The following is a 23,235-nucleotide window of genomic DNA, read 5'->3' on the forward strand; positions in this document are numbered from 1 at the left end:
ACTTATTACTATTTTAATTATTGTTAAATCTGCTAATTATTTACTCAATTGATTGATAAATCTTTAAAGAAGTTGTTCCCTCAGGATTTCTTTTTCCCATCTGAAACATAAAACAGTCTAAAACCAAAAGATGACAAAGAGCTACATAGAATGTCCTTTAAGATCTCCTGACTGTTAATCCATGGAAATGCATGGATTAAACTCCAAATACACTGAATCCTACACTTCCCATAATGCAGTGTTTTACCCGCTGTCTGATTAATACCAAAGTAGAGATCGAAACTTGACTCCTTTATTTCTAAAAAGAGTAGTCTCCAAACTGAGATCAAAGTGCAATATTTAAATGTCCTGTTTGTTCTGATCAATAGACCAAAACTAAAATATATTTAGTTAACATATATTATAAGACAAAATCAAACTGCAAATTCTTGCTTTTCAGAAGCTGGAACCAGCAAATATCTGACAAAAATGTCTACAAAGGTTATTCAATTATCGAAATAGTTGATTTACTTTCTGTTGATCTACTAATTTGTTTAAGGGCATATCTGTGTCCATCATTCATCAACATAATGCTTCCTCCTCCTCCATCATGCAGACACAGGTTCTTCCAGGATGTGGAGGAGCTCCGGGCTCAGGAGCGAGAACGCAATGAGGCCAAGAGGCTGGAGGTCTTGGAGAGGAGGATGAGGCAGATCGACGAGGTGGCCAAGAAGAAGAGAGGAGGGAGCAGCGCTGAATAACGTCCCTGCTGTACTACACAACTCTAAAGACTCTACAGATGTGGACACTACGTATAAATAACTTCCTGTACACAGCCTGAAGACATCTGTGTACTGGAGACATCTGTGTACTGAAGACTTCTGTACTGGACACTTCTGTACTGGACACTTCTGTAACACTTTATAATGACTACACACTATGAAGCATTAGTTATGTATGAGTAAACACTTAATTCATCCTTTATAAAGCATTGTTCCTACATTAATAATTCATTAGTATGCAGTTCATAACAACAGTTATAAATGTTTTATTCTTGATTAATAAGCTCGTCTATTATGTGTTTCATTATTGTGTTTTCGTACTTTATAAATGATGGATTCCCCATTTGTAAATGAAGTATTATATATTTTACGAACCAATTATTGAGTTGTAGATGATTAATAAGATAATTTATAAAGTGTTAGTAAATGATTAATAACTTATTTAGATGTACATTATTCATGCATTTATATATATGATTTAGATATGCACTAATGGTTAGGGACTATGTTAATATATGCTTTATAAATGCATATTAATACTGCAATTCATGATTTATTAAGGTAGTTACTACTCCTTACTAAAGTATTTTGTGTGACCTCATCTAAAGTGAGGACTATTTATGCCATACAAAGCATTTATAAATGACATTGAAAGGCCAGCAGTGCCTCAAAACACAAAGAACAGAACAGGCAAATAGACACAACACAAAGTGATCAAGAACATATCAAATACAAACCTCTCAGGCATTCATTCATGTAAGAAACAAACAAAGACATTCTCCTTCAGGAGAACATGGCTAGACTAGACTAAAGCTAACCAGGAGCTTTGCATATTCGTTTACGTTTACTTATTTAGTTATTCATTTCATACCAAGCATATCGACCTCATTCACATCCACTCCACATATAACAGCTAGTTAGCCATCTGTTACCTGGATTGCTCTAATTACAACGGAGGTGACGCGTTAGCGTGCGCCTGTCTCAGGACCTAGAAGGTTAAAATGAAGGCGAAGATGTGTCTGCTCAAGTTGAAAATGTTTTGAGTATAGCATGTACACTTGCACACACAAATACACATCAGTTGACTATTCCAGCATGGAGAGATTGCGGGAGAAACTGTTGATTGCGGCCCGCGAGGGACAGTCTCTCTACCTTTCCTGATCTCAACCTTCCTGTTACTTTTGGGGTCAATTTGACCCCATTCAATGTTCAACGTCTCCAAATAAATGATTTACATCATTTTTTTTGCTTCATATTTAATGACTTTTCCTAATTTAATGGGGACAACTGGGTAAATATAAAATGAACATATGTTTTCAATGTCCTGTACACATGCTGTACGCATCGGTGTTCTTTGGGGTCAATTTGACCGCAGGCTGATTTAGCTGTATAAAACATATAAGAAATATCATGTAAAGGACCTCTGAGAATGTAGGGTATTTAAATAATTGTTCCTTTTTTATGTCTTTTATTTTGGAGGTTGTCACTGCAGTCTGTGCATTTCCTGTTGCGCTTTGATTTTGAAGGTACAAAACCGGAAGTAGGTAGTAAGAAGCGGTACGAAACGAAAAGTCGCTAAAGGGACGGGAAAAAGTGATTAAAACCAAGGAAGAAGGTTACGGTTGTGTTAGTTTAGCACCTGGTCGATATGGGCACAAGGTTAGTACCTATTCAAACTTATTCTTTGGAAAATATTGTTTTAGGTTGCTACGCTTTTTGTTTTGTATCATTGATGAAAGAGCTCAAGCTAACAAACTGCTGTTTCCACTCGAAGGCACCACGTGTGGTTAAATGTAGCATGTTAGAGGGAAGGATAGGGAAGATGCTAAACAGTGTTCAATAACGTTTGTCTTTATTGATTTTCCTCATAGTTCTTACGGTGTGTTCAATAAAGATTTATGGACCATCAGTTAAAGACTCCAGACCATTATTCACTAACAAGGACCAGTTTCGAGAGGTTTATTGCATAGTGGAATGATTGTTAAATTCAAGAAGCGGAAGGGGTCGAGGGATGAAGGAGAGTAGGGTAGAGGGATGATGGGATGTGGGGTAGGGGTAGACGGATGAAGGGATGTAGGGTAGAGGGATGTAGGGCAGGGATGAGGGAACTGTGGATGCTCCGCCTCGTGCCGGAGCATCCACAGCGGGGTCTCTGGAGGCTCCAAAGTGAGGTATTTCCTCTAAGGGGTTGATGACACTGGGACACACGGCATCTGGAAGAGACAGGAATTAACAGGAGTAAAGATTCAGACAAACGATCAGAAGCTGTGTGATGAAAACGTGTGCTTCCTTCACTGCGAGATATTTAGGGTCCCACCATGCCACAGCTCATCCTGCATCTTGGCGTTGCGAGGCAAGGTTTTGGTGGGAGCACTCTCTGCTTGACCGCTCCTTCCACCCACAGTGTCTTTGCTAGGAAGTAAGAAGGGACGTTATGTCTCTGAACGCTTTGACGAGCATGTGACTCTCGGTATGAACATGTCAAGGAGGAAATGCACTGAGGCCAATAAGCATTTGCAATTCCAACTGTTGGTGAGTATATGTGTTAATCACCTACTGTGTACTCCCCAATGCACTGTAGAGTGTATATCAAAATAAATTGAAATAAATCATGGCGAGACACCACTAGCGTAAATGATGAGATACATTGTTTATATTTCTCTGACCCTTCAAGGACTGGCTAATGACAAATCCTTGCTCTTCTGTTTTAAAAGTGGCGGTGAAGGTTAAGAAAGTTGGAAGATGCAAAACAGACAAATTTAGAGGCAGAAGACATCTTCAAAGATGCATTTAAAAACACTTTTAAATGTATATCAAACCATACATTTTGGGCAAATCATGCACTTTTGACGGGGAACTGCTTCACTTTGCTCAGGCAGCTGTTCATATTGTGCACCAGTGCCAGGTACGGGCCATTCTGTCGGGTCCAGACGACCTATAGGCTCCATTCCTTGAACCTGCAAACCAAACGAGAGAGGACCAAAATCAAATTCTGAATATCTAGACTGCCAAAGTCCATGAAATTCTTTAAAATGTATTCTAGTTTCTCACCGGACAGCCAGAGAACACATGGAGGAACCTCTTGAGCCGCACGTCGCGGCTCAGCAAGTCCCTGTCGGTGGTGTGCAAAGTCTCTGTGGAGCGCTACTTCAACTCTGAAAATGTGGATGGCAGCAACCCTGCACTGAATGTACTCCAAACGTACTCGCCTGTTCTTTGATCCAGGCTTTTATTTTGTCTCTACAAACCCAAAAACAATTCACCGATTACATACAGTAAACACATATTACCCTCATAATCACTGGCACTTAACACTGCAAAAAAAGAGCACAATTTGAATAACACTGGAGTGGAAACTGTCATCATCGTACCTGTTATTTGAAATTGAGTCCTTGGGCGAGCTAGTGACTCGAAAGCTCTCAGAATCGGAGAGGTTCTTCACCTGGTGCAGCTCTGTGTCAGCAAAGTAGATGATCCTGAGCATTGCTCTAAGGCAGCGGTTCCCAAACTTTTTAGGCCACGCACCCCCTTCTACATCCCAACCGGGTTCACGCACCCCCAATCCCCCACACCTTAAAAAAAAAAAAAAAAAAAATCAACAGAGCCTATTCATAGCCGCATAACAATCGGACCAATGAGAACAGTTTGCTCGCATGTGGCGTTTGTTTACAAGATTTAGTCCGCTGTTAAATGTTGCAGTGTGAACACAAACCGAAGGGGCAACTGCAACATTGTATCATATTAATCCCTGAATCGGACCAAAGCAAACGAACTACAGCTCTTAAAACGCCCTGAAACACTGCAACAAAGTTTCAATACATTTCAGTTACACAAGGCGACACTTTTAAAGAGCAATAAGGATGGTGAAGACACACGCACAGGCTCAGAGGCAGATTGCATCACATTTAATTTACAATTAACCACACATAGCGGTTACATTAATCTGAATCGAATTACAATAAAGTTACTCTCTCCAATCATACATTCCACCATCTCTTTGGCAGCTGACAAGCACACGTCTCGGCGATTGTGTGAGGTAGCCCCTTTCTTGCTATTCTGTAACTGACCAGATATGAAGCCCGTGGTGTGTTTTTTGTAGACCCAACACATGAATGAGACTGCAGTTGTTTTTGGCTGTTTTGTAACTCCTCCAATTTTGAAATAAAAAATGTAAGGGGCTTTTGACTTGCACTGGCATGCTTGGTGTACAGGTGGCGACGTAAATAAGAGGGCTTCAGACAGCTGTTAGCCAGAACCTCACTGCACACCACACACTGTGGCTTTGGGCAATCTGCATTGCCAATCCAAGTGGCCCAGACCCAGATCATTTTCATCACATTTCCTCTTTTCTCACCTTGACTCCGCGATGGGCCTATGTGCTCCCGATTTGTCTTGAGCTATCCCTTCCTCCTTTTCGGTCTCCTCCGTCTCATCTTTCTCTGACTCCCGTTGAATGAATGAAGTTAGCTGTTAGCTGACGTTAGCTGCACAAGCTAGGCTAGCTAGTGTGTACGTAAAAGACAGTCTGGCGGCAGGAGCTGAAGTGCATTTATTTATTGAATTGTAAGTTTTTTAATTAAAATGTTACAAAGGGAATTTTTATAATTCATGTTTTTGTGAAAAATCCCACTTAAATTTTTTAAAATTATATTTAATATCAATTATTACACCATTAGACCACCATTACATTTTTCTTCTCGCGCACCCCCTGGAGGCAGCTCGCGCGCACCACACTTTGGAAATCCCTGCTCTAAGGCACTTGTGTCTGACAGCAAGGCCGGCCAACGAGCTGTACACCTCATACAAGACCCCGAACAGGGTTTAGATAAAGCGCTTTGCCAGCTCAGGGTCCTCCTCCATCAACTGGGCTCGTGCATCCTCTGGAGAAAGACAGCGAACAGGTCAGGCTCATCTCCTCAACCACACAGAATTTGGTGACACAATTCCACTGACTTGCACGCAGTAAATGTATGGTGATTATAAATCATCATGATCATAAAATCACAACTAATTACTGTAATTAACAATTCATTCTCTTTTCCACTTTTTTTTGCCATAAAACTGGGTCAATTTTGTGACTCCAAGTTGATTACAGTCGCCATCCTACTCAGTAGAGCAGGCTGCAAAACATTCAAGACATCGGGCCCCGACGGTGAGCGTTTCTGGTTCCTCTTATTTTATCACATACTGCTATGCACTGTCATCTTCACACAAATGGTATTTGAAAAGGTCTGTATTACATGTATTGGGGTTGGCAAGAGGATAGGGTTTCATCTGGATACCAAGTGCTTTTCCTGTGTCTATATTAATCTGCTGCATTGAGTTGAAGAAGCACACACAGCCCCGGTTTGACAAGATGAGATCTCATCCTCTCCGTTCTGGTGTGCTGTCTGCAGGGCAAGATAATCACCACCCAACATCAGTCTTCCATACGGGGAAGCCCCAAATATTTGTGTGTGTGTAAATGTATTGAGAGAGGATGACGCACTGAAAATAAGACTGGATGTTGTCAAGTAGTGTGATGCAACGTTTTAATTGATTAAATCCATTATTCATCAGTCAGATAATTACCTTGTAATGTGACGAGGTCCAGAATGACTGACCAAAAATCCTGATGATGATTGAAATATCACTATGTATATCTCCAGCTATTATGATTTCATATTATTAATAAAGAATGTGGGTGATGCAATCATACCTCAATGCTGCGGCTGTTAAAACAGATGTAATCGTGCCACAATCCAAGGTCACCCCTCCACTGCCAGATCGCTCCATCCGTCGTCTTCAGCATCAAATCCACTGCAAAGATGCCCTCTCTGGGCAGGCAGGGCATCAGCTCACTGGAAGAAGAAGAAGAAGAGCGGTTTGAGAAGGCTACGACATTTTATCTAATTCAGTTTAACCATCATGCAAATTGCTATATTTTTGCCGTATTGCCCTGCATGATCTTAACCCATAACATACTGAAAAGAAGTCAGGCTAATAGATGTTATGAGTGAGGTCAGTTCATAGAGCTCCTCGGGGCTCCGGGGTACCAGGTCAATCTGTTCCTAACAGGAGCCGTTTGATGCACCACACAAGAGGAAACGCAGAGTTTCTATGACGTCCGTGAGAAAAAGGAAACACCAAAAATATGTCTGTTGTTAGCTGCCCTGTTACGTGCCACCTTTAACACGTAATGTTCTTTCACTTCTCCAAAAGGCAGGTAAGACTGAATGCTAATGTACAGACTTGGAATGGGCATCGAAGGAGAGGACTCTGACTGCAACAGATCTAAATAAAATTAATTTACTGCTGGATTTAAAAAACAGAACAGAAAATAGAGCTGCTTACCAATCTGAAGTCCATAATGGCTTTGGCCATCAGCATTCCTAAGAAGCGGAACTTCATTCTGATTTTGTATCCTCGTCTGGTTATCCTTCGAAGGGAAGGGTTAGGGTTATATAGGGTTAGGGTTAACCATCCTTTGGAGTTGAACATGTACTTTGTTCCCTCTTGGTTTCCTGTTGGGCAGAGACACAAGTATGGTCAGAATAAAATCACTATATACACACACACATTCACTAAAGGATTTAAATCTACACAAGATCAGTCCGGGACAAAGAGCTCTTAATTTTAAATAAGTACATTTCATTGTGCCTGAAATTGTCAAGACTGATCTTCAACAGTTGTTAACACCGCTTTCTGACCTTAACTTGCAAGCTACAGTTACAAACACACGTTTATTTACTGTCTTACCCCACCAGACAGCTGCTGTCAGTCAAACATGGAGCCCGAAGCAAACATTGCATTGAGTTAACTGCTCATGTAGCAATGGCATCATGTTTTAATTTGTAAAAAAGTTTTAATAAAGAATAGTTGAGAGCTGAAGTAATTCATTTTAATTTTTTTATACTATATTGATCCCGTTAAGGGGGAAATATGTCTCTGCATTTGACCCATCCCTGTGTATAGGGAGCAGTGGGCTGCCAATGACAGGCAATTATATAGTTCACATCTAGACATACAGTAACATAAACCCGTGTTAGTTAATCAGCTATTGACATTTCAAATATATTTCACAGGCAGAAGCATAGCAGCTTAGCTAAGTTAACGTTAAATATATTTTCGCGCGCTATCTAGGCTACAGATTTAACGTTAGCTAGCTAGCTAGCTAACGTTAAACTAGCGTTAGCTTCAGCCAATTAACTAATGGTCAAGTTACCATTAGAAAACAAAATACATGCGAAATTAGCTAACTCATAACGGTTTCAACAACATAAGGATTATTGAAAATACAAGTCTAACATTACCTCAAACTCCACAAATATATATATATATATATATGCGGCATCCACAAAACGAGGGAAATATGGAGCTTCCAGCCAAGCTGCAGGCACCAATATTATATTAGATGTAGACTAGCTTATTCAGACACTCGGATAACAGATGGCTGTGACATGACAAGAGCAATAATTTGCCTGTAATAACCAATAGCTTCCAACACTTACCTTACACCGACCACTGGCAGTTGCTGGCCACTGGTTTGAAAAGACTTTGGTCACTCAGAGAGACAACTGTCACTTGGAAGTAGGCGGGGCGAACAGATATCTCATGATCGTGATTGGTCATTTATGTTGTCATTCATGTCTTTCCCCTTAGAATTTTCTGGAACACAGCTATTAATATGAGAAAAGGCTATTGAGGGCCGATTCACCACTTTAGATGAGGTCACACAAAATACTTTACTAAGGAGTAGTAACTACCTTAATAAATCATGACTTAATCATGAATTGCAGTATTAATACGCATTTATAAAGCATATATTAACATAGTCCCTAACCATTAGTGCATATCTAAATCATTATATTATAAATACATGAATAATGTACATCTAAATAAGTTATTAATCATTTACTAATACTTTATAAATGATCTTACTAATCATCTACAACTCCTTAATAATTGGTTTGTAAAATATATAATACTTAATTTACAAATGGGGACTCCATTATTTATAAAGTATGAAAACACAATAATGAAACACATAATAGACAAGCTTATTAATCAAGAATAAAACATTTATAACTGTTATGAACTGCATACTAATGAATTATTAATGTAGGAACAATGCTTTATAAATGATGAATTAAGTGTTTACTCCTACTTAACTACACACTATGAAGCATTAGTTATTATAAAGTGTTACCGACACTTCTGTTGTGCAAGAAACCAAACTGTTTTTGTTTTGATAAATGACGCATCGGTGGATGAATGTTGGACAACTCACACACATGAATAATAACTGTAATCTACTATTTTGTGTCTGTTTGAGACATGAATAATTATTAAATGACCAAATTGCTAAAAATCAGCTCTCAAATCAGTCTCTCTTGTGCTTATATTTAAGCCCACCAGGGGGCAGTGTTGATCATTTAAAGGGCCATACTGCTGTTTTAGCTCCTTAACTATAAATCAAACATGCTTTTCCTTTCTTTTTCTGACCTTTTCAAGCGCACAACATAGAGTTTGAGATTATCGCACGTTTTTTCCTTCCCGTCTTCCATTCTTTGTCATTGGGTGTACAAATCAGATGGCAGAATCATCAGACTTGTTAGAGGTCTAAACCCTGACAAGAAATGTTGAGTCAGTAGTCACCTTAGTCGGTTACATTATTGATTTAATATGACTTTGAGAATGAAAAACAAAACCAGTTTAAAGAGACGGCTGATTGATTTTCATGTCGAACACAAACAAATTCAAACCGACTGCTGCCAAAGTCTAATTACACATTTTATTAAAACATGCCGTAAAAGAAATCTGAAATAAATTAAATCCACAAAATATAACAAACAAGCAATATTGCACATGGAAATAAAAGTGAGTTCACACGATGTCGGAGTGCTTCACTCGTGTGAAAAGTGTCGAGTAATAAATGAAAAGCTTTTAAAAACAGAACAAAACACTTTTGACTACAGAAGACAAGAACGCTGGTCCGAACACGACGACAGCATCATTTAACTGGCTGTCTATAGAGAACGATCAATATGACCAATACTGTACACATCCTGTCACACAGTCCAGAGGAAAGATGGTGTGTTTGACCCACTACGAAGACTCCCCTTCCCTTCTTCTAAAGACCAAATGCAATCAAATCAGAGCGTCACGATTTAACAGTAAGAAGCCAAAACCACCAGAGATCACGTTTGAAACATTGAACCTCTGAGGACCACATGTTGGACATTTTGAAGACATCAATAATTGATGGTAGCCATGTGGCACACATTTATCCAGCACATCTGCACATGTGCAAACCCATTAAACTGGTTATTTCCAAGTGCACTTAACTGTGGCCATAACTGAAGTTATTGCTATTTAAAGTAGTGGAGAAAAAAAAAAAACACATTTTAATTGCATAATATTTTTCTCTTTTTAGACGATATGGTGCAGACATTTTTACAAATCAGGGTGAGCTCCTGGAGGAATCTTTAAATATGTGAAGAGCAGATCTTTGTAGAAGCCGGTGAGCAAACAGCAGATACAGTAACACATGAAATATACAGACAGGGACCCAGAACAACAGAGAGGGCCCGGAGTAACAGTACATCAATAAAGTTTTACAGTATTTGTGTGGGGCCTCCCTCTTTTTCTTTTCTTAAGAGATGTGTTGGGTTCACCGTCACACAGCGAGCGGCACTAAGCCCGGGGAGGAGGCAGCAGGAGGGGCGGTGATGGCTGTCAGGGCGCTGGCTTTCAGTCCGTTCACGGTCCTGCTGCAAAAACAGAACAGAGTTCCATTTAAACAGAAAGGTCTCAGAAAAACAACCAACCGCTGATGAGTTACAGATCAAAGCCTCCAAAGGAAAGCTGCTTGTTTTTAAGCAGCGATGATGAAACAAGCCGAAAAGTATGGAAGCCCATTTCTGACAGGAACAGTTAGGAGTGACAAAAATGAACAATACTCATCGTAGGTCAGAATTATGAAATATACATTTTTACACAAAACTAAAAAAAGTTGAGGCTGAGGTCAAAAAGTTTCAGTTGATCAAACAATTCAACAAGAAGGGAACATAAACTTAAATTACAAATGATTTTCAGTTGGGTTAACAAGTGCATCTCTTTTATTTAATGAATTGCCCAAATTATTAAGGTTTTTTGTAATTAACTTTTGCTTATAAAGTCAGCCGACCTTCACTCTAAATAAACTAAATTCAATATAATGATTAGTCTATTTATCTTTTCCTGGCAGATTTGGACTCCCATAGTAAGGGATGCCGATTGTAAATAAACTCTTCCTCCTCATTATGAACTCATCATCATCATCATCATCCTTTCACACAAAGAGGACGCTGCAGCTCCTCAACAGCGATGACGTCTTTTAAAGTTATGCGTTTGTTGCTATAAATGGAACTTGAAAGTAGAAAAGGAAGCTGCAGAGTTAGTCTGGCCGACTGGTTGAACTGGTTTCCTCTGTGAGCGATAGTCCCACTATGAGCAGTATCTCTGTGTTTGGTTGAGACCTGAGTCATGACTCAGCACCGTTCAGTATGAATGAAAGATAGATCATTCTAAATCTAGGGCTGGTAAAGTTTGAAAACTTTCCATGGCAGTGTCAACACAACACATGTTCCTCTTTTGAAACTTTATTTCATGGAAGATTAGGCATCAGAATTCATGTTTATGATTCATGGAAATATGTTAAAGTGTTAAATAAAATAAAATATAGTTCCTCGTTTTAGAACAGGGAGTATCTGATGAATGAATGTGTAAACAATTTGGTCAGTACTTAAAAAAGTACGGAGATTCAACACTCGGCTCTATTCTCATCACATCGTCCTCTATTACAGTAAGAACTGCCTGAAGGTGAACATAACAAACGCCCTCCTCCTGACACCAGAAGGACAATGACATCGTTGTCTGTGCGTCTCAATATGCAGAGACACTGAACAGCGTCACACCACCGGCCTCACACAACAACACGAGCAGAGGGAAACAGAGCTGAGCATACAAATAGGATTCACTTTCAAAAGGAGAAGTCTGGTGATTATTCTGTATTTCTCTTCCTCTGAGTCATCAGTGAGCTTCACCGTTGTTCCTTCATCACCGTGAACACACTCACTGTAGTTTATTCTGACTCCATCCCACACGCACTGTCCTACTCCCTGAATGAACAAACATTCCTGGTCCCCAGACGATGTATCATACTGACTTTGGTGCTTCTCTGACTTTTCCTCCATCGCCATCATGATTTGTGGTTTTGAGTGAAAGTGTAAATGTTACAGCCTGACAGAGCTGCCACCATGGCTGTAGACTTAAAATAAACTATATATATATATTTGTATTTAAAAGGTTGATATATTCAGTGGGAACCAATGAGAAAGGGCAGGGAAGTCAGAAAGTATTGAGAGAACACTAACACATGGTTGGTTTTGGTCTTTTTATGGGATTTGTAGACTTATTTTTGTCAGCTTCTGTGAGTAAATGTAGTTTTTGTCATCAAGTTTCTCTTCCTTGAGGCTTCTGACAAACATTGTTTTAAAATGTACCTTGTTAATTAAAATGAATGGTTAGACCTAGGACCAACACAAAGCATAAACAACTCGCACTAGTAGGAAAAGAGATCTATTCGTTCACCTTAGAGTTAAAAAGGACAGCGGTAAAATTCCACCACCATTACAGTTAGTGGACACCATCTATCCCACAGTCATGGTTATTTCTACGAGCTCCAAATGGGAAAAGAGATTTGTTAAAACCACCAGCAGCATGCATGAACGCGCCCCGACACAACGGGAGGAGCTACGATTACCAAGAATCAATGCAGGGAACGTGACCATCTCTGTCCTGCTGGGAAAGAAACGCACACAGGTCTCAGATTCTCCTCCAGTCGTCGGACACATCAGACACATTTGACCTTTAACCATTATAACACAACTAAGGCATCCTGTAAACACATGGGACTCTAATTACAAACTTCTCGTCAAGACTCATCCCTCACTTCTTACTAAGAGATGAAGCACTTGACAAAAGCCAGGTGGGTTTTCTGGTTTCACTCACGCTTTGTCATAATACGACGTGTGGAGCGATTGCGAGTAGTTGGTTGTGTTTGCGTTGAGCGCGTTGCTGTTGTCCAGACCGTACGCCTTCCTGGCTTTCTGGTCCTTGGCAAAGTTCCTGCAAGCGGCGAGCTTGGACTCCAGAGCCTGTGGTGGAGACATGAAGATGAACGTAAAGATGAAGGACAGACGAGGACTTTCCACATCACGTTTGTGATGTAGAGGAGGAGAAAAGGGAAAGAAATCACGTCAATCACTGCAAACAGGAAGTGACTCACCCCGACTTTCCGGAGTAAGTCACTGACGATGTTGAGGGCCGATATTCTGGCAGAAGGAGTCAACGGAGAGTTGCTGCCAAAACCGTTTGACAGAGCTGTACAATAAAAAATGTTTTTTATTTTATTAAATATACATATATTCACTCGTTAACGTCTCCCTACAAATAAACAATCAGTAGTTTACTCTACAGTCAGACGCAAAATGACATTTCAGATGTTACCTCTGACAGGTGTCGTGTCAAATGACCATCTTTCATATCTTTAAAATGTGACACATTCAAATGAAATGGTGGAAAGTAACTGACGTACGACGTGGCATATTCACCTTCCAATCTTACACCCAGCCACGACAAAATGTGTACAAACAAGCATATGAAAATGTAATCCTTTCCCTAAAAGACCATCTAACCAATCCAGCAGAAATGAATTGATACAATAAATCATTTCATGCTCATATACAGAATATCTTGGAGGGTTCTAATATGTCTAAAGATGTCATTGTTATACTGCAGGGCATCTGGGAATTACATGGACGATCTAAAATGTTTAGTTTTTGACAATTTGCACTCACGTGAATAATTAAACCAATAATAACCGATTGTCAAAGCTATCAATGCTTTTTATTGTTAACCATCTTCTTGAGTGGCTGAAAATGTTTGTTCTTTTATGCTACACCCTACAAATAGTCAAATAATTTCATTTTCTCCTCTTTAAGATGGCTTTTTCTCCTCTCAGAGAGCACCAGAAGTGCTCCTTATTTCATCAGTAGACACAATTACATAAAAAATGCTTTAAAATAAAACAACAAAGAACTACTTGCAGAATGAGAGGAGAAAAGAAAGCACTCAAGGGAAGACGGGCTGCAGCTACCTGTCGGGTTGGCAAAGGCGTTGTCCAGACCTTGGCTCAGTGGGGTTGCAGGGAGAGAGAGGGAGGCCTGAACGGCAGTGTCCATCTTCTCGTTCTCCTGTGTGGGCGAACTTGGAGCCGACATCCTGGTCACGTCCGACTGCCTCTCTCGTACAGCCAGCTCCTGCCGCATGTCTACAAATAAATATATAAATGTGTTTTAGCTCCTCCCAGAGAGCAGATTAGTACACAAACCAAAGAAACTCCTGATCTGTGGGAAAGCTGCAGCAGCTGTATGCTAATGAGCAGAAGAGAGCGATTGACAGCGTGGCTCATTAGTAAAAAAATAAAAGGATCAAGTCAATAATCACCTCTGGCTTCGTCCTTTAATCTTTGCACAGACTCCAGAAGCGACTCCTTCTCATCCAGCTCGCTCTCCAGGAAGGCGTTCCTCTCGATGGCCTGGTTCAGACGCTGCTCGAAGGTCTCCAGAGACATGATGGTCGCTCTGAGAGAGAGTCAGAGAGGAAGCAAAATTAATTAAATATCCTCCGATATCCTGCGTGTCCCATCTATTTATTACCGGTTATTCAAGTACGAATAAGGGATCAATATCTGCAGCATTGATTTTAATCCCATTCAGGGGAAGATATTAATTGAATTTGACCCATTTGCTAATTTTAAATTTCCATAAACATTAAACAGGGAAACACAAAGGAGCTGATTTGGTCACAATATTGTCTGTACTGTACTATCCTATTAATAAAAATAAATACATCTTTATTTAGTGAGGCATAAAAATGAGCTTTTATGAGGAAACAACATCTTTCCATCTTTGTTGTTCTTAATTGTTGTTTTCAGTCGCTGTTGTTTCAATTAATGTTTGTAGTAGTTATCGGTCTATGTTTTTAAAAATCTTATATGCATTGGTTGCATTTTATTTAAATGTAACAAAGTCTGTTTGAAATAGTGAATAAAACAAACAAAAATTAATACATATTTTAAATCTTGTATTGTCCTTATAATAAAGAAATAAATCTTTATTTAGCGACACATAAAAATGATCACATGCTACTCAGGAACATCAAACTCTCAAGAATGAAAAGTGATTTTGGCATTTTATTTTGGCGGGCCTGTTCAGACCTCTTGGCTCTCTCCAGGTCGTCGTTGGACTGTTCGAGCTCTCGGACGTATTTGTGGAGCTGCTCCTTGATGCTGCGTGTTTGCCCGAGGTCGTCCTCCAGCATGGAGATCTGCTTGTAGCTCTGAGCGTACTGATGCTCAAACCTCTCCTGAGGAGGAGGAGGAGGAGGAGGAGGAGGAGGAGGAGGACGACGACAGAAGAGAGGCAGCACATTATTGATCACATGTGTTTAATCTAGGACACGGGAGCTTCATGTCAGGACATCATTCAGCAGCTCCCCACGCTCACCATCTACATGTTATCATCTATTTTTCATCGCTCCCCTCGTTTGCCCCTCTGTTGGAAGTGTGACCTAAATATCCACCAGCTCCGAGACAATCAGCTCGATAAGTACCGGCGGGCTCGACTGCATGTCTGACCTACATCTGCTGCTACTGAGGTTTCTGACTCGACTGCAGCCACACAGCCCTCTGTAACTCTGAGCCTCGTCCCTTTAATGTGGCAGTGAAATATTTAAACAGTTTAGACGTATCTTATGCCGTGCTGTGAGGTTGGTACGGTGGCCTTGAGGTGCAAAACACAAACAACATGTCAAAAATGCATTATTTCTACAGTTTGCGTTTCCGGAAATGTTGTGTTTTCTACATTGGTTTAAGATTTTGTTGTTGATGTTTTCTGCAATGTTGCATTTTCTTACTTAATTAATATGAAATATCATCTTTTCAGAAATGTTAGTGCTTATCTGTGATGCATTGTTTTATAAAATGTTGTGTTTTCAGATTTCTTGATTTGTTTGTGAAACGTTGTTTTTCGGTAATGCTGTCGTGTTGTGTGACGTGCTGTTAAGCTTTGCACCTCAAGGCCACCGTAGCTTTGTACTTTAGGCTGTCTCCAATAAAGTGCTGCAGGGATGAGGCATTTCTGCAGCAAACCACGAAGTTAGCGTCTCACTGGATGACTTTTCTAAAACTTTTCCTGAAAATGTGTTGTTTGAACTGACGACTAACATCAGTGGGGAAACCATATAACTGGGCTAACAGTGTTGTATCATGAAAATCAAAAACATATGTCCAAAAAGCAAAAGAAAAGTGCAATATTGCTGCGAAAACTATCACTATTGTGTTTTCTCCCACCTGATGTGTGGAAGCTAAAAGCTGACAGACACTTTGGCACAAACATCTCATCCCTGATGGAAACATGGACGCACAAATGAGCCTCCGCCTTTCTGTAATTATGGAGCGAGAATAAGACCAAGAGACACAACCTGATGCATAATGTATGAGAGTCACACAGATCAGCTGCGTCAGTGTTGGAATTAGAAAAGACAGTCACATCAGCACCTTCCTGAGGTGAGATTTACATTTAGATTGCACATGGAGTCATGGATGACAACTTATCAGCCGTTATTTTGTTGTGCGGCTTTGATCTCAATATTCCTGTGACCTTTGACCTGTAACCCGAGAGGCAAAGCTGCAGGTCCACGTTAAAAACAATAAATAAAAGCACTGCATCCAGGGGAGCGGCAGCTGTTACAGCGAGACTTCACGTCTTCTCCCAAGAGACTGCACTCAAGGACGAGTGGTGATATTAAAAAAAAAAAAAAACAAGCATCAAATATTAATTTCAAGGGTAAATATGGAGACACGCTGTACTGGCTTGGTTCAGAGCTTACAGCACAGTGAGGTTTTTGAGTATTTCTCAATCATCTGATTAAGCCAGGGTGCATTAACTGCACTGTTCATGCTTAGATCAGTGATTTTTAACATGGAGATAAATGTGTGAGGTCACAAGATGACAGGAAAATATTTGCTGTATTGTATCTGCTGTATTCTCATATTTACCGCACGCATATCTCATTAAACTCACGGCAAGCAAGCGAATAAATGTATTTCCCAAACTGTAGGACTATTCCTTTAAGACTAAACGATCTGGAAGCAGGTTGCACCTCTTTGTAAATTCTAAATTATTTTTCTACTTATGAGATTTACTGAATGAAAACGTGTTGCACCACACAAACTACTTCTTACATAGAAATTAATAATTAATTAAATTAAGTCACTTGGTCAGTCACAGTCTCTTTGGAATATATTTTGGACACATTAAACTGATATTTTATCTCATAATATAGATATTTGTACATAAATAATAAACAATGACTAGCTATACTGTCAATCACTTATTACAGCAATGTCTTTATCAGCACATCTTCTTCATCAATAGTCTGTAAGACGTCACCCTGAGATAATGCGACCACGAGTCCACTGTTGCAGAGACACAGATCACTTTGTCGTTACCTTGAGCGAGTCTACCTCGTTCTTGAGTCGTCCGTTCTCAGACTGCAGGTCCTTCATGCGGTGCTCGGCCTGGCCCAGCTGAGCCTCCAGCTCGGCCTCCAGCTCCCTGCTCCCCTCCTGGAACTCCAGCAGCTCCTCCCGGGCCTCCTGGCAGCTGAGGGCCGACACAAGAGGAGGAGGAGGAGGAGTTAGAGAACAGAGTGGAGACAGAAAGAGGTCGCCATGCACTCCACCTCATGTTTATCTTTATTTTATCGCGTGTGGCCACTGGAGCTCTGACCCAGATAATGTTCCACAGACTCAGACCTGATATTCACAATCACCTACAGTACGCTGCTGTTGAGTGAGTTGTAATTGTCATAGCCTTTCAATCTATGTGCATATATATTTATGTTCTTTAAGTAATTTAATTTACGTTCCTTAACAACAAATCTCATCCAACATTTCTGTCCCTCTCTCCAGACGGCAGCAGGGTGAACAGGCTGTCTGGGTGGGTTTCGTCTTAATATCCTTTTTGGCTCTTTGCAGGCACCTCTCGTCACCAATATCACTGATGCTCAGTAGATGGGTTCCAATGATGTTGTGGACGGTTTAAAATCACCCGCGGTAGAGCCGTCCTGTCCTGGGCCGTGCACATCACATGACAGTTTGTAATCTTTCCAGTCAGGATGCTTTTTATTGCTCTGTAAAAGTTAACAAGAACTTGAAACTTGGAATTTTGCCTTATTACATTTCCTTAAGAAATACAGCTGTTTGTGAGGTTCCTTCACCAGGATGGTGATTGTATCTTTGTACCCTTTAAGTATTTTTAAGTTAGGTTTTCCCTTAAGGGTCCAAGGACGTATGTTGTACAGATTGTAAATCCCTCTGAGGCAAATTTGTGATATTACGCTATAAAAAAAAAGAACTGACTCAAACTTACTCTACATCTAACAACGTACAAAAACAGACTGACTGAGCGACATTTGTGTGCGTTCAGGTCGTCTGATCGCTGACGTTTCATTCAACCTCACAGAACATGTGATCGCTGAAGGGCTTTACCACAAAATGCTCGTTACGTAAGCGTCTGTGGATATGACCACGGATGAACACACTTGGATGGACACAGAGCCAGCAGTCTAAAAATGGCAACCATCATACGAGTGAAAGTGCTGGAGGTGGCACAGAGCCAGAAAACCCATAAATGAACGCTTGTGATCGGCCCACTGTGGAAATGCTCGGCTTCGCTTTGAACCGCTTCTACTTGGAAAAGGTTTGGCTGCGACTAATTTGCAGACTGGCGGTTCCTCTTCAATTATCACTCTTTATTCAAGATGTTCCAGTGGATCAGAATAGTTAGTATGAGGGAATCCTCAGCAAGAAGAAGAACATTTCACAAGATGAAAATACTCATTTTAGCTCTCTGAATTTGACTTTTCACAACAATTTTGTGACGAGTAAATGCACAAGTACTTTTCAATCACTTCTAAGCCGTGACTTTGAAGGAATCTCATCGTCTACAGACTCTTACGTAACCGGGTGTCGGCCCGACTTTGTTTCCTTCATCACAGCGAGTTTGATCTCAATCAGGTGACGTGTTGAAAGATAAGATTTCATCTTGGGTACAGCAAATTTGATTTTAGCCGCCTTTACATAATTAAGATGTTTGAGTAACAGCCCGTGTCGTTATATAACCATCGTGAGATGCGAGGACAAAGAGACATGAGAGTCTTTTATGTGAAACATGAGCCGCCGCTTTGGGAAATAAAGGGAGAGGTTCCCACTGGAGCTTTCGCTGCTCAGCACACATATAAAGAAACCTGTAACGGGATATTCCAACGCTGGCTTTTGATTGAAAGAGTAAGAATGGGTGAAACAAAGACAAGATAGCAGATCAAACATTCCTGAGGTGCTTCCCACAGACACAAAGAGACTGCAGGGTTATTATCAGAGCTCGTGATCCGAGAGGAACAATCTGTGGTCCACATGTAGTTCCAGATCATCCCAGAGGTGTTGTATGCTCTGTGCAGACCAGTCAAGTTCACATCAATAAGTAGAAGGTGTATAAATGTAATTTTATGTTATATTTGTCTTTTTAATCACCTCATCACTTTTATTCCTTTGCTGTAACAACTGAATTTCCCCCGATGTGGGATCAATAACTTTCTTATATTGTCAAACCCTTTTCTTTATGGAGCTGGCTTTGTGTACAGCGGGATCGTTGTGCTGAAATGAGAAAAAGACGAACACAAACTGTCGCCACAAAGCTGGAAAACCACCAACTGTTGAACTAAAGGGATTAACAGACCATGAACAGGTGCATCTACGTACTGTTATTGGCGTATTGCGTACGAGGACAAAAGACAATATCTGATATTTTCTGACGCTGTAAAATGTTTGTTTTCCTCAGTAATGTAATCATGCATTGCAGAAGGACACAAACATTTTTAATAATCAGAAAAACATTATGTGATTAAAACTCTTAAAACGCTCCAGATATGAATGTGAACACCTCAAATGGATATGGTCCAAAAACAATGGGCCTTTTATGAACATCATATACTGACGAGTTGGTCTTTCTCTTAATAATAATATAAAAATGACATGCGTCCCTGACTAAGAGTGTACATAATCAAATCTGATTGGTCAAGTCCTGTCTGTAATCCACTGATCGCGAAATCGTGTCTTTTTTGTTGTATAATGTTGTTTCAACAGAAAACATTATTGGCAGAGATTAGCTGTTGTTTCAGAATAATGGACAGTGTGGGTTGTTGTGTGTGTGTGTGTGTGTGTGTGTGTGTGCGTGTGTCTAGGTTTGTTTTTATATTTTGAAATAACCATGTTGTTATTTATGAGTGATTCTTTGTTTCATTACCACATTTTCCCGTCACTGCCAATTATTCTTAAAATATACATCTGGCTCTACTCTTAACATGAAAAAAGACCCGAACCAACAATGTGTTTATTCGTCGATGTTATTATCCTTAAATGGTCATAAATATACAGCATAGTTTGGTCTTTGCTACTCAGGCAATTTGACGTTGATGGTTTAGGTTTAGAGAGTTGTTAACAAACATATACAACAATGAGTTAAGATAACGTCACAACTTAACCGCAGAAGGAAAAGGACCGGCTCGCATACCTTTCCTTGTACTTGAGAGAAAGAGTCTTCCAGAAGTCAATTTCCTCGTCTTTTGAGGAGAATTTTGGTGTCATATCCGTTTCCATGGCAAACAAATCTGTAGAGGAATGAAGAAGAAAACGCGAGTGATTATAAAGAGGTAAAAGTTCTGAAACGAAACAAACTCCCATATACGGTACGTATATATATATATATACATATATATATACACACATATATACATATATACATATATACACACATACAGATTAGTTAAGGCCTGAAATTTTAGTCCATAAAAAAAGTCCCATGTGAGAAACAGAATGTAGAAATCAGAGATTTCAACGAGTCAGACTCCCAGAAACCCGGAGGAGGAACCACAAACTCTTCTTTACAGAGTTTCAACAAAACAGCATTTTGCAATGTATAAAAGTACATCTTATATTGGCATTAAATAAGAGCCATCTGACGTTATACAACACTACAAATCTGTAACTTATTTTGAAAAGCTCTCGATCAACATACTAAAGTGAATCCCAGAGGTGTCTGTATGTGAAGGAGCCTCATTCATCATCACACCGACTCATAACTGGAACAAATGGGAATACGACCAGAATCTGACAGAAGAAAACAGTAATGTTTAGGAAAGTCCTCATTCAGTTAAATGATGATTTCACCTTTAACAAGGCTACAGATACAGAGAAGCTCTTTGAAACTTGTTGGTGTCACCAGTCAGTGGATATTATCTTACAGACAAAACTTAGATATCTAAAATAAGCACCAAGATATGTTGTGAAAAAATATGGAAATGTAAGAGACAAATTTCCATATTTCCAAAAAAAACAATAAAGCCCTTGAAGTGCTGCACAAATCCACTTGAATTCCTGCGTCCAAAAACGTCAATAAGCCTGAATCAGAATTTAAAGGTATGGTTTGAACAAGATAACACAGAGTAAATACCACAGTAAACAACGCTGACCTCCAGCATCACGTTTTAAAGCATGCGAGTCCTCTTGACATTCAATAAAAACACTTTACAACCACAAAGAGGCCGAGGAAATACAAACTGAGTTAAACAGCTAAGTCACACACAATCCCTAACAACCATAAATAGAGCATGGCTGCTTTTACAGTCACTGACTTCTACTGTAAAACAATCTCATTCTGTGCTTCCACTGAATAATTCAGCTTCAGATTAGATTCAAAGAGAAGCCGAGAGGGAAACTCAAATGTTATCACAGCAGAGGAAAATGCAACATAGGCCATTTTATGTGAGCAATTTTAAATTAAAAAACATAATTATATAGTCATAAAGCCATTTAAACTGCACGAGCTTGATGCTGGACTATGACTTTATAAAATAAAATGAATATATTCTATGATTTAATGGGTGGATTAAGTACAGGTGTAAATTAAGGAAGCTTTATAATATAAAATCTGACTATTTTAGACATGCTGATATTAGCCTAATTCCATAGGGAACATGACCCTGTTGAACATTGACCATACTAGTAATCTATGTGATAAATTACATAATTTAAAAATATATATATAAGATATTTATATAAATACCCTGACATCAAGCAAACGAGCAAACGACCTGCAGAAGCCCCGGTGAATGTTGGTTCTAGTGTTTTATATCGTTATTAGTTTCCAAACAAAGATAAAATGCAATAAATTATAATGTATTTAGTACCTGAACATCGCCCCAAACAGTGGTGTTTATCAGTCCATTTTGCCCGCTGATGTGAGCTGTTGAGGCCGCACGTCTCTGATGTCAGACGATCTCTGCTGGTTCCTCTCAGCGGGCATTTAAAGGAGAATACACCCTAAATATGAATACTATCTCTTCTGGTGTGTGCGGCTCAGGTTTTTTGAAAGTGTCAAATATTCAGCTGTGATATTTTAATTTCTAGCTTGGGAAAAATAAATGTGGATAATCACAGTAAAAAGTCGTTAAATACCACGGTCAAAACAAACACATGTTAGGGTGGATTTCCTCTGTATTCACTTGCTCTGCTGTGTTCACGAGCTTCACTGCTGCACATAAACTGCGCATGACGACGCACAACACTGTTGCTGTTAAAATAGCACCACCTGCTGGTCATCGACTACAACAGCGTTTAGTGGTGATAATGATGAGTAAGTCACTGTTATTCGTCATGAAAATAAATTTAAAAAAAAAAAAGAGAAAGACATTTTTAGGGGAAAAAAGTCAAATATATTTTTATCTTTAAATGTCTCATAATTTCTATTTACCACGAGCATTTTGGGGTTTTTTATAGACCTTTATTTTTATATTTCTTTTACTGGCACTGTGCAGTGACGTCACACGTGACAACAACATTAAAGTAGCCATATTGATCTCGTGAAATACTTATTTTATGAAATAATATGTCTCTCAAATACAAAATATTATTTAAATATAGCACGTTACAACTAGCTATATATAAGTAGAAATAAAATAATTTAATAAAATAAAATAAATAAAATACAGCTTTATTAATAGTTAAATAAAGAAATATATGTTCATGATAATTTGAAAATAATAAATATGCAAAGAAATAGAAAACAATAATAAAATGTATATACTTATTTGACAAATTGCATAGGCCTACTTATTATTATTATTATTTTTATTATTTTTTATTCAGACATTTCCCAATTTATTATTTTTAATTTCTTTTATTTACATATATTAGATTGTTTTCCTCCTTATACATATATATATATATATATATATATATATATATATATATATATATATATATATATAT

General features: G+C 39.2%; 1 protein-coding gene and 1 long non-coding RNA gene across 3 annotated transcripts; both read right to left on the reverse strand.

The window, feature by feature from the left end:
• Positions 1-2,798: 2,798 nt before the first annotated feature.
• LOC116381459 (uncharacterized) lies at positions 2,799-7,281 on the reverse strand. The gene is made up of 7 exons (XR_004212659.1): positions 7,095-7,281; positions 6,460-6,601; positions 4,133-4,333; positions 3,813-4,001; positions 3,586-3,718; positions 3,079-3,173; positions 2,799-2,974 (listed from the first exon to the last, which is right to left on the reverse strand). It is a non-coding gene; the product is annotated as an uncharacterized LOC116381459 (long non-coding RNA).
• Positions 7,282-8,939: 1,658 nt separating this feature from the next.
• Positions 8,940-22,258, reverse strand: ndel1a (nudE neurodevelopment protein 1-like 1a). Of its 2 annotated transcripts, none has more exons than XM_031843917.1 (9): positions 22,155-22,258; positions 20,480-20,576; positions 17,359-17,512; positions 15,064-15,212; positions 14,292-14,428; positions 13,942-14,115; positions 13,072-13,166; positions 12,795-12,940; positions 8,940-10,513 (listed from the first exon to the last, which is right to left on the reverse strand). In XM_031843917.1, the coding sequence occupies exons 2-9, from the start codon at positions 20,563-20,565 to the stop codon at positions 10,420-10,422; spliced, it is 1,035 nt and encodes a 344-aa protein (XP_031699777.1). In that variant the 5' UTR covers positions 20,566-20,576; positions 22,155-22,258; the 3' UTR covers positions 8,940-10,419. The 2 variants fall into 2 exon arrangements, with proteins under 2 accessions (XP_031699777.1, XP_031699776.1); XM_031843916.1 differs by lacking the exon at positions 8,940-10,513 and adding an exon at positions 10,524-12,581.
• Positions 22,259-23,235: the final 977 nt, after the last annotated feature.

Source organism: Anarrhichthys ocellatus, unplaced genomic scaffold, assembly GCF_004355925.1.
Source record: "Anarrhichthys ocellatus isolate YVR2014 unplaced genomic scaffold, GSC_Weel_1.0 scaffold4, whole genome shotgun sequence".
Taxonomy (NCBI): Eukaryota; Metazoa; Chordata; class Actinopteri; order Perciformes; family Anarhichadidae; genus Anarrhichthys; species Anarrhichthys ocellatus.

Bases quoted from the DNA above. Each gene is read 5' to 3' on its own strand.
- ndel1a (XM_031843916.1), bottom strand. From the start codon at position 20,565: ATGGAAACGGATATGACACCAAAATTCTCCTCAAAAGACGAGGAAATT. The intron at 17,513-20,479 runs GTATGCGAGCCG...GTCGGCCCTCAG, and splicing joins TCTCTCAAGTACAAGGAAAG to CTGCCAGGAGGCCCGGGAGG. The intron at 13,167-13,941 runs GTAGCTGCAGCC...TTTATTGTACAG, and splicing joins CGCCTTTGCCAACCCGACAG to CTCTGTCAAACGGTTTTGGC.